General features: G+C 41.8%; 1 protein-coding gene across 1 annotated transcript in view; it reads left to right on the top strand.

Annotated features, from left to right (window-relative positions):
• The window catches only part of LOC141214183 (microtubule-associated serine/threonine-protein kinase 3-like), a 42,594-nt gene extending 33,377 nt beyond the window's left edge, over nucleotides 1-9,217 (top strand). The window contains exons 2-16 of the mRNA XM_073665402.1: nucleotides 442-543; nucleotides 695-764; nucleotides 1,339-1,406; nucleotides 1,599-1,684; nucleotides 2,513-2,721; nucleotides 4,657-4,795; nucleotides 4,885-5,017; nucleotides 6,305-6,470; nucleotides 6,577-6,675; nucleotides 6,900-7,022; nucleotides 7,167-7,276; nucleotides 7,378-7,463; nucleotides 7,860-7,996; nucleotides 8,485-8,577; nucleotides 8,811-9,217. Coding sequence (XP_073521503.1) covers nucleotides 2,568-2,721; nucleotides 4,657-4,795; nucleotides 4,885-5,017; nucleotides 6,305-6,470; nucleotides 6,577-6,675; nucleotides 6,900-7,022; nucleotides 7,167-7,276; nucleotides 7,378-7,463; nucleotides 7,860-7,996; nucleotides 8,485-8,577; nucleotides 8,811-8,908 — 1,338 coding nt within the window. The 5' untranslated portion in view covers nucleotides 442-543; nucleotides 695-764; nucleotides 1,339-1,406; nucleotides 1,599-1,684; nucleotides 2,513-2,567 and the 3' untranslated portion in view covers nucleotides 8,909-9,217. The remainder of the gene's footprint in view (nucleotides 1-441; nucleotides 544-694; nucleotides 765-1,338; nucleotides 1,407-1,598; nucleotides 1,685-2,512; nucleotides 2,722-4,656; nucleotides 4,796-4,884; nucleotides 5,018-6,304; nucleotides 6,471-6,576; nucleotides 6,676-6,899; nucleotides 7,023-7,166; nucleotides 7,277-7,377; nucleotides 7,464-7,859; nucleotides 7,997-8,484; nucleotides 8,578-8,810) is intronic.
• The last annotated feature ends 2,827 nt before the right edge of the window (nucleotides 9,218-12,044 follow it).

Below are 12,044 nucleotides of genomic sequence, written 5' to 3'. Positions count from 1 at the left end.
CCCACCCGGCTCACGGGCCCCATAGCAGTGGCGTGGCCTGCCGCCATTGGCGGTACGCCACTCCCTCCATAGCCTCCCCACTTTTAGCAGGAGACCCCCCATAGCCATGATGAAATGACGCATACCTCTATTTCTGGCACCACACTCCTCCTCCATCCCCGTCCTCCTCCCGGTGTGGATGTGTTCGTCTGTGTGCGGCCACATTGTGCAGGCACAGTGCGCTTGCGCAGTCTATAGAGGCTTCTGAAAGAAGGACCCATCCCTGGTTATATTATAGATAATGGTGGGATAGAAGTTTCTTTCCTCCAATATAAAACACGATGAGTCCCCAGAGTTATTGTATCTGCAGAGAGGAGCAAATGTCACATACAATGGCGGCCTTCTCCATTGTGACCTTTCTCATCTCAAAATTTTCCTTTTTGTTTCTTTTCCTCTTTGTAGGCTGAAGAAAGATCTCAATATGGAGATTTGGCTTTTATTAAAGACCTGGCCGAAAAAGTCCTGTGTGTACTGGAGCGTCCGGCCCGCTCATTGGAACGCCTGGTAAGGAGCCGTCATCTTCTCTAGCACACGTCTGATTTGTACAGTTACAATTGGCTGCATCTGTAAATGCAGGTTTAGTCCTTCCTGATTTATCTATGTGATGATTTAGTGTAAGGTTCCACATGTTAATTATATATATTATATCTATCAGGAAACAGCAGAAGGCGACACCAAAGACGAGCAAAATCTAATCCCGGGACTGAACAGCGATCTGACTACAGGTAAGCCGATCACCCGACCTCCTACAAGAAATATCCAGATGTTATAGAGAACAGGGAATAATCTTACATTTACTCTGTATATTCTGTGTAATGGGAACCTGTCAGCACATTTTTGCATATTGTGGTATGACTGTACTGGCCATTTCTCTGTAATAATTTTTTGCAGAAATCCAATGTCTCAGTCAATGGAAATCTAATGTAGAAGCCGTATACAAATCAGCATGGAAGTGCACTGGGGGCGTGGAAGAAGAAATCCATACTGTGACACGCCCCCAGTGCACTTCCAGGATAATCTGCATATGGCTCCTACGCTTCAGCTCTCTTACCATCACTCACATGTACAGCGAGGGTAGGGGGTTCCTCATTCATGTGATGATTGGGGGAGTCCTTCATCATTTCCATTACGTTTATTCATGGATGCGCCATACGTTCTCATATTTAGAATCCCTATATAATAAGTATTATTCCCATTTACAGACATCTTGTCATGTCTGAGTTATATTGTTGTAATATATATGTAGGATTAATATCGTCTAATACATTTTATTTCTTCATCATTTTTTCACTCTTTTAGAAACAACTGTGTTGGCGGATGCTGACAGTAGAATCTGTGAGATCCCGGAGATCCAAGAATCTGACGGTGTAAGTATCATGGAGAGAGATGTCGGTGTATCACCAGATTATGGGGTGGGAATGACACCTCCAGTATTGTCCCCCATATAACCATGGGATGTCTATATTCTAAGAGGAGATGACAGAAGGGAGACGTTTTTGCATCTGGAGCTTTTTTCCAGCAGCTTCTATATCTTTATATAATTTCTTATTCTTTTATAGAGCGTGATCAAATCATTGACCCCGTCAAGACAGCCGCATAAGAGCGACTATGGGACATCCAAACTGATCAGCAGTGGAAGTTTTGGGTGAGTTTTCTGTTGGCATAATCCACATTTCTCAAGGTTCCCAATGACAATGCTCCAGACTCTGTGCTCTTCCCTTCAGTGTTATCATAGGGAAATTATATGATCTGTAGGAAAACAAACTATTAAGGAAAGGGATTAAAATAGAATAATATATTACACCTGCCTGTCCTAGACCCTCATCTGTTCTTACACTGCCACCCCCATCAGAGCTTCCCCCTCCTCCGCACCGGTCTGTTCTTTTCGGAATCCATTAGCGAACTGATAAGAGTAATTGGCAACACATGGTCAAGTGAGGGGGTGACACGAAATTTCATCAATGACATCTGCACCCCCCAACCTCCACCATGACCATGTGAGTCTACTCCCTGGTCTCAGCAATAAAGACTGGCACAGAGGACAAGTGGCTATAATGGGTTTCATTTTTTGTAACTCCTTCGCTCCCCTCCATTTATTATGTTGTTATGTCTTGGGGTATGCGGGAGCATAATTAACGTCATGTTATGGCAATTGGAGCACTTTTAATTTGGACCAACTTTTATTTGCACTGAATCGTATCTACTGGTCTAATGTAGTGAATCTGCCCAAGAATAATTTCAGTAGATTCTCTCACCTGTAATGTGACCTGGGTGAGGGCTCCGGCAGACGTGGCATTGTGGACACCTCCCATAGGTGATCTATGTAGTGATCTTTTATCAAATTCTAGACATGGATTTCCAGTGACGGACAGACTTCTAGCATTAAACATTAGTACAAAACATTATATAATGACTTCTATAGATGTTCTTGTAGTAAAGATTCATTCTAACCATTGATTCTCTTTCTCTCCAGTGCCGTCTACTTAGCGCACCATAAAGACTCACACCAGATCTTTGCTTTGAAGAAAATGTTCAAGCGAAACCTGAACACTCCAAAAAGAGTGGCATTGGCCTTTCTGGAGAGGGACATCCTAACATTCGCAGATTGTCCCTTCGTGGTCTCCATGCTCTGCTCCTTTCCAACAAAATCTCACCTGTGTATGGTAATGGAGTATGTAGGAGGTAGGACATGTATATTGTAGTATATTCAGCAAGTGTCTGCTTACATCTTATCACTGCTCTTATAATTAGGATAATTAGGACAGTTACATCCTCACAGTGCGTTTACTGTAGGTTTTCTATTACCAAGATGCCTGGAAATTCTTGATCTGTGTACAGCAGTGCTATGGTGCCAGTGAGTCAGATCGGGCCTGGCACCGCTCGGCACTGGGCCCCATTCCACCACCTGTCATCACAATTTCAGTGGTATTCACATTGTCAGAATATGAATACCGATGAAAACAATGGTGGATCAGGGAGCCAAAGGTTCCTAAATCCACCATTCAGCCTCCGCAGATGGGTCCGAGACTCCGTGTACTGCAGGTTCTTCGATGTCGCCACAATATTGCATCTGTAGTGTGGAGTCTCAGTACTTACACTGCACAGGTGGGGCTGGTGGGGGCCATAACACTGAGTGATGGGGCAGGTGGAGACCATATGCTGAGTAGTAGGGCTGGTTGGGGCCATAATACTGAGTGGTGAGGCTGGTGAGGGCGATAATTCTAAATGGTGAGGCTGGTGGGGGCCATAACACTAAGTAGTGGTGGGGGCCATAATACTGAGAGGTAGGGCTGGTGGGGGCTATAGTACTGAATGGTGGGGCTGGTGGGTGCCTTACTACTAAGTGGTGGGGCTGGTGGGGGCCATAACACTGAGTGGTGGGGCTAATAAGGGCCATAATTCTGAGTAGTGGGGTTGGTGAGAGCGATAATACTGAGTGTTGATACTGGTGGGGGCCATAATACTGAGAGGTGGGGCTGGTGGAGGTGGTAGTACTGAGTGGTGGGTGCCTTACTACTAAGTGGTGGGGCTGGTAGGGGCCGTAACAATGAGTGGTGGGGCTGGTGAGGGCCATAATACTGAGTGTTGAGGCTGGTGGGGGCCATAATACTGAGTAGTGGGGCTATTGTGTGCCTTACTACTAAGTGGAGGGACTGTTGGGGGCAATAACACTGAGTGGTGGGGCTGCTGAGGGCCATAATACTGAGTGGTGGGGCTGGTGAGAGCAATTATACTTAGTTGTTGGGCTGGTGGGGGCATAATACTGAGTTGCGAGATTGGTGGAAGCCATAATACTGAGAATTGAGGGTTGTGGGTACCATAATACTGAATGGTGTGCCGTGTGAGGGGCTATAGGGGACTGTGAATGCCGCTATATTGAGTTGGTGACTGTACATGCCCCTACATCCCCTGGGGGTCCTCATATTGAATGGTGTGCAGTGGGGGTCCTTATTCTGTGTGGGGATCCTAATTCTGTTTGATTGGCTTTGGGGGCCATCATACTGCGTGGGCAGTGGTGGAGACCATTATATTGTCTGAGGGGCTATGGGGGCCATTATATTAAGTAGGGGGGGCTGTGGGCGCCATTATACTGAGTAGGGGGCTGTGACTGGCCTCATACTGAGTGGGGACATTATAGACAGGTGCTACATTATATCTGTAAGGTGAAACTGGATTAAGATTTCACTGTGGGGATATCTAACTCAGTCTGTGGGTGGGGGCATTTTTGGGAGCATCATATGCTAAAATGGTTATAAAAGGTGTATTGCTGTTGAGAACATCGATTGACTTCAGTAAGGTTTTTTTTTAAGGGGCGTGCAGTTAGAACTTTTGCTATGGGGCCCTGAGATTTCTCTGTCCGCCACTGTCTGTGTGATCTCCCTGTAAGTCCGCACTGAGCATGTCAGTATCTCCAGCTGTAGACGAGATGTGACATCACTTTATGTTATTAGTTACATGGACGACATTTCTCCATCGATTCAGACTAATATTATGTGCACTATACATTATATCTGTTTATATTCTCTCCTATCCCAATGTCTCCGCTCACTTCCCATTATACATCATGGTGATCTGCTGTATAAACCACACACCGGTCATATTTCCTTTCTTCTATAGGTGGCGACTGTGAGACCCTCCTAAGCACCAGGGGTCCTCTATCTGTCCCCTTGGCCCGCTTATACTTTGGAGAAGCGGTTCTTGCTGTGGAATACCTCCATAGCTACGGTGTGGTGCACAGAGACCTGAAGCCGGATAAGTAAGTGCCCCTCGTAGTATAATAAAGGGGGGAAGTTATCATTTATTATCATACGGTCTGTGAGGCTAAAACCATCTTCTCTTCCACAGCCTCCTCATTACATCTGCTGGACACATAAAAGTTACCGATTTTGGGATTTCAAAAGTTGGTGTCATGATGCCAAAAACCAACACCTACAAGGAATTAGCGGAGGACATCACCAGGGAGTTCCTGGACCGTGAGGTGGGTAACACTTACAGGAATTTAGCTTGTTCTTTACAAATCTCCAAGGACCAAAGCAAAGAAAGACCTTAAATATAACTTTTAATAGATACATTTAAAAGCACCCATATCAATATATAAAGACAAAATCCATAAAATGTGGCGGCAGCAGTATTCTCCGATCGGGGTGTATTTATCTCCCGCGTCTGTCCACTGACTCATTGTGGCTATCTCCTAATATGATCCCCTGATGAACCCCAAATTAGGAGGGGGAGAAACGTGTTGGGACAATTTACAGATAAGTCCTCTGGTTACTGCTGACTAAAATGCTTTTTTGTAATTCGCACACTGGATAATGCTCTGTCCCAACATTTGGACGTGTCCTGTGTAGATCAGTCCTGATTATAGATTAGCCAGGGGGATTTTGAGGTTGTCTATATATACTGTCTGTCCTAGACTATTATCTTCATGCTCAATGTCATTATATAGGTGACTTGTTACTACTTTGGACATATTTATGTTCCTATGTTTACCGTTAATTGAGCACACGTGCTTTTATAATATTGTTCTTGTTGCCCGTAATTGCCAGCACTAATGTACTTTATGTATCTATAATAGGCTTCTGAATGATGGTTTATATATCATACTGAATTGTGTATAGATTGGTGCATTTGATATCCTATCTGTACTAGTGGAACTACATTATATCAGCTTCCCTGTTTCCATATAATTGATACATTGAATATTGCCTTTTTTTCATTCAGCATGTTAGCAGCGACATGACTGTCTGCCTTTCATCATTATCTGTATATGTGTATGTCTGTCTAGGGGTGGATAGGGTCACGGAGGGTGTGCCGATGTGGAGCGGGGGCGCCAAACCGATTAGCTAGGGTGTCAACCTCCACTGGCAGGCGGGATCTCAGCCCATTTGGGATCTCTAGGGCAAGCCTGCATGTCAATTATCCTACGTTTATCCCACTACCCATATATTGTACATTTTATGCATTTTGTCTTCATATATTGATATGGGTGCTTTTAAATGTAGCTATTAAAGATTATATTTTAAGGGGTTTTCTTTGTTTTGCTTTGGTATTTGGTTAACTAATATACCCCATCTGTTCACCTTGCCTTTGGCATATGTTTTTTTTTCTTTACAAATCTCATCACACTATTGTGTCTTCTCTACATTCTTCATTTCTAGAGAACGTTTCCATTGATATTTTATCTTTTGTCATTGTGTTTTTATGGCGAGAACGTGTTATAATAACAATTTTATCATTTTCATCTTTATCTTCTGTTGTTTTCCAGTTATGTGGCACCCCATATTACATCGCCCCAGAGGTCATCCTCAAAGAAGGCTATGGAAGACCTGTTGACTGGTGGTCAATGGGGATAATCCTACATAAATTTCTCACGGGATCTGTACCATTTGATGGAGATTCTGTAGCTGAGCTTTATGACAGGATTGTCATTGGTAAGTGGAATGATCCGACCATTGCTTTGATCAGTTACATTGGTTTAGGTGTTTACTTTGCTTTAGCTTACAGTCCAGTAAAGAGATTTTATTTTCTGTATAACAGGTGACATAATTTGGGATTGTAATTCCGCTCCTACTCCCAATGCACAGAACCTGATTACTGAGCTGCTCAGAACAAATCCTGCAGATAGACTTGGGACAGGTAAGAGATATAATACTATTCACCTATCACACTTATCACTCATGTCCTTGAGGATCAACACGTCTCTATCAGATTGTCCATTTCTAGTTCTCCACACTATGACTTTCAGTCTTCTTCCTTCATGTTGACTCAGTTATGTCATTAATTCAGATTAAGTTAAACTGTTCAGATGTGAAGCAATCTCTGACAATGTCCACATCACTTTTGTTTTGTTCTTTTTCCAGGAGGATCACTTGAGATCAAGAGTCATCCATTCCTGAGTGACTTAGATTTTAACAACCTTCTAAGTCAGAAGCCAGAGTACATTCCTCAGCTTGCCTCAAATGTGGACAACAGCTTATTTATCGGTAAGTAGAAGAAGACATCATCTAGACTAAGCGGCTGTTTGTCTTGTCTTCCATAAAATGTAATAATCAGTACCCACTAATATTGTGATAAATGACGCCTGTTTTATACTAACAACCTCTAATAATACTTCATTACTTTTGTAGATCACTCTGAAATAGACCATTCGGTCTCAGAGGATGAGGAGGGTACAAGTGAGAACAATGAGAACCTTGACTTCCAAAATTTTACATCATCTTCTGAAAGGCTTTCTAAAGTAAGTACCGTATGTGATCAATAAATCCAAAATATGTGAAACAAAAAAGACCTCTAAAAGTAAAAAAAAGTATTTCATATCTTGTTTTTGTCCATGTTTAGCTCTGTACCATCACTACCAGAACGATGAATGATGAGGACCAGAAGTCTCCTCCAGAGTGTACGCCAGCAACCAATATCTCAGAAATGTGAGTAGATTATGGGGTCATTAATGGGAGTTCCAGGCTGATATATATGCACAACATATAATATAGGACATAAATACCATAATATCAAATTCAGCCTCAATGATTAGCGGTCATTGTGCTTTTGGCTTCAGAAACCGTTGGTGATAATAGCCCATAATTGCAGCCATTCACGCGTATTAGAGCTGCCCATACTGTAGGAGAGATGTAGTATTACATGCCAGCCATTATTGCTAGTTGTTTTTCGCTCTGATCCATAGAAGGTAGATTGGAGCATAAAACCTTCCTCACTATGACTGTCATATGTCCTATTAGGCCCTCTAGTCGGTGTTCTTCTAGTGAGACCACCCCTTTTATTCTGCATTGACTTGTGATTTACATGTTTTTCTTAAATCATAGAATGGGAGAGTTGGAAGTTACCTCCTGGGTCTTCTGGTCCGACCCCCTGATTCTTCCTGACAGGCAGAAAGAATCGCTTTCTGAATCTGATAGCGACAATGCTATAAACAGCTTGCCCTCCTCGTCCCCATCATCAGGTATGTATGTACAGCATCAAAAGGTGAATGTTGACTTCAAGGCTCAAATATTTGGTTTTTCTGTATTAGGTCTCCTATGTTGTCCAGGTTTCATGGATCCCAATTATATTTTCCATAGGCCCATACTGTATTTCTATTTCCTTAATTTTATCCAGGAATTGTTTTCATGGATTCTGTAAAATACGTTTTAGCATCCAGGAACTCACTTCAATATAAGAAGACATCGTCTCCTATAGTAGAATATCGCTCATTAGTGATGCACCACGTGGCGGCACACAGGGCGCTTACTGCTCCATATCAGTGATACATCTAATGCCCCTCAGATTAGGTCATGAACGGTATATAGGACTTATTCTGCCCTATAATAATGCAATGCCAGATTATCAGGACTATAGGGGACAGGACTAGAACAATTCTTCTATATACAGTACACAAAGCAGATCCTATAAGAATATTTCTTTACTGAGTTTTTTTTACTTTCTGATCAGAATTTACAACTGAAGAGGAAAGAAAATCTGAAATGAATCTGAGTATAGACCAACAAAACTCAGAAAATGGGAAAAAGGGGAAAAAGAGACGAGGTAAGTGTGAGAATCATCTCCATGTTGTGTGATGTTAGTGATGAGAATAAGTCATGGGGAGCAGATGTCATCTGTCAGTGATGGGATTGTCACATGTATGATGGCTGACAATGACCCCGGACATCTGTGTGAATAAGATTCCTCTGCTGTCCGGCCGGCCACACTGACCGCACAGTAGCATCATGTAATATGGAGTCCCATCACTTACATTGTATGTATTTCTCTTCTCTTAGGTTCCATCTTCCGCCGGATCTTATCATCCTGCCGGCGTGGATTATCCAGGGCAGCTCGCGCATTTGCATGCTGTCGCTGTTGCCCAAGTGTCATCTAAAAGACGGAAAAGCTCCGCATCTAGCGGAGTACAGCTGATCCACCATCACTGCTGGACCTGTAAAGAAGGACCTTCACCATCTACCTGTGGCCTTCTAACTGTAACATCTCTACCCGGACTTGTTTCGGTAATGCCTCTGTCACCAGGCTCCGCTCTATCCATACTGCTCGCCTGACTTGGCTTTTTTTACTGATCACCTGGTATCTGATCCGGATTTCTTCCTGACTATGATTTTGTCTACTGATTCTGTCCCTGATTTTGTTCATTCCTTATCCTTCTACCCTATCCCTAATAAAAAAAAAAAAACAACTTCTATATTTATTGAGATTTTCTTATATCTATCAAACTTCACTCTGCATTCTGCTAAGCGATAAAAAATACATATTAACATTTCTGCTTTTAAAAGAATTTTAATTATATATATATATATATATATATATATATATATATATATATATATATATATATATATAGAGAGAGAGAGAGAGAGAGAGAGAGAGAGAGAGAGAGAGAGAGAGAGAGAGAGAGAGAGAGAGAGAGAGAGAGAGAGAGAGAGAGAGAGAGAGAGAGAGAGAGAGAGAGAGAGAGAGAGAGAGAGAGAGAGAGAGAGAGAGAGAGAGAGAGAGAGAGAGAGAGAGAGAGAGAGAGAGAGAGAGAGAGAGAGAGAGAGAGAGAGAGAGAGATAGATAGATATCAGGGCTGGAATGGGATGAAAAATGAAAAAGCACGCCTGTCACACAAACCCCACCAGCCCACATACCAAATCACCGCCCCCCTCATCCCATTGAGGCACAATGAAAAGTTCAGCACATTTTGCTTTCTTGTTCATGCCCCTCACCACTCCATTATAGGGGATGTTTATTAAGCCACGTGTGAATGGAGCTGCAATGCGAATGATCGACTACCGCTCCATTCACCCAGAGCTCTTCAGATCCCTGGTTCTCGGAAACAGTGGGGGTCCCGGCTGTTGGACCCCCAGCAATCAGAAAATTATTTCCAAACTTCAGATAACCCCTTTAAACAAGTTGTTCAGGATTAATTTTTATTTAACCATAGGATTGTAGACATAGAAAATAATAAACCCATCAGTACTGACCCTCCCCAAAGCCAATGCCACCTCTTCTTCAGCAGAACAGGAGAAGTGGTACTGTGCAGAGTATATATACAGAATAATACAGATACTGAGAATGACACCCAGTATACAGGACAAGAGAAGTGGTACTGTGCAGTGTATATATACAGAATAATACAGATACTGAGAATTACATCCACTATACAGGACAGGAGAAGTGGTACTGTGCAGTGTATATATACAGAATAATACAGATACTGAGAATTACACCCAGTATACAGGACAGGAGAAGTGGCACTGTGCAGTGTATATATACAGAATAATACAGATAGTGAGAATTACACCCAGTGTAATATACAGAATAATACAGATACTGAGAATGACACCCAGTATACAGGACAAGAGAAGTGGCACTGTGCAGTGTATATATACAGAATAATACAGATACTGAGAATGACACCCAGTATACAGGACAGGAGAAGTGGCACTGTGCAGTGTATATATACAGAATAATACAGATACTAAGAATGACACCCAGTATACAGGACAGGAGAAGTGGTACTGTGCAGTGTATATATACAGAATAATACAGATACTAAGAATGACACCCAGTATACAGGACAGGAGAAGTGGTACTGTGCAGTGTATATATACAGAATAATACAGATACTAAGAATGACACCCAGTATACAGGACAGGAGAAGTGGCACTGTGCAGTGTATATATACAGAATAATACAGATACTAAGAATGACACCCAGTATACAGGACAGGAGAAGTGGTACTGTGCAGTGTATATATACAGAATAATACAGATACTGAGAATTACACCCAGTATACAGGACAGGAGAAGTGGTACTGTGCAGTGTATATATACAGAATAATACAGATACTGAGAATTACACCCAGTGTAATATACAGAATAATACAGATACTGAGAATTACACCCAGTATACAGGACAAGAGAAGTGGTACTGTGCAGTGTATATATACAGAATAATACAGATAGTGAGAATTACACCCAGTATACAGGACAAGAGAAGTGGTACTGTGCAGTGTATATATACAGAATAATACAGATAGTGAGAATTACACCCAGTATACAGGACAAGAGAAGTGGTACTGTGCAGTGTATATATACAGAATAATACAGATACTGAGAATTACACCCAGTGTACAGGACAAGAGAAGTGGTACTGTGCAGTGTATATATACAGAATAATACAGATAGTGAGAATTACACCCAGTATACAGGACAAGAGAAGTGGCACTGTGCAGTGTATATATACAGAATAATACAGATACTGAGAATTACACCTAGTATAATATACAGAATAATACAGATACTGAGAATTACACCCAGTATAATATACAGAATAATACAGATACTGAGAATTACACCCAGTGTACAGGACAAGAGAAGTGGTACTGTGCAGTGTATATATACAGAATAATACAGATACTGAGAATTACACCCAGTGTAATATACAGAATAATACAGATACTGAGAATTACACCCAGTATACAGGACAAGAGAAGTGGTACTGTGCAGTGTATATATACAGAATAATACAGATAGTGAGAATTACACCCAGTATACAGGACAAGAGAAGTGGTACTGTGCAGTGTATATATACAGAATAATACAGATAGTGAGAATTACACCCAGTATACAGGACAAGAGAAGTGGTACTGTGCAGTGTATATATACAGAATAATACAGATAGTGAGAATTACACCCAGTATACAGGACAGGAGAAGTGGTACTGTGCAGTGTATATATACAGAATAATACAGATACTGAGAATTACACCCAGTATACAGGACAAGAGAAGTGGTACTGTGCAGTGTATATATACAGAATAATACAGATAGTGAGAATTACACCCAGTATACAGGACAAGAGAAGTGGTACTGTGCAGTGTATATATACAGAATAATACAGATAGTGAGAATTACACCCAGTATACAGGACAGGAGAAGTGGTACTGTGCAGTGTATATATACAGAATAATACAGATACTGAGAATTACACCCAGTATACAGGACAAGAGAAGTGGTACTG

This window comes from Phyllobates terribilis, unplaced genomic scaffold, assembly GCF_046119375.1.
Source record: "Phyllobates terribilis strain yellow unplaced genomic scaffold, ASM4611937v1 Scaffold_217__1_contigs__length_3308461, whole genome shotgun sequence".
In the NCBI taxonomy this organism is placed as follows: domain Eukaryota; kingdom Metazoa; phylum Chordata; class Amphibia; order Anura; family Dendrobatidae; genus Phyllobates; species Phyllobates terribilis.
Note: the sequence above shows the minus strand (reverse complement) of the source record. Positions and strands in the feature narration are given on the sequence as shown.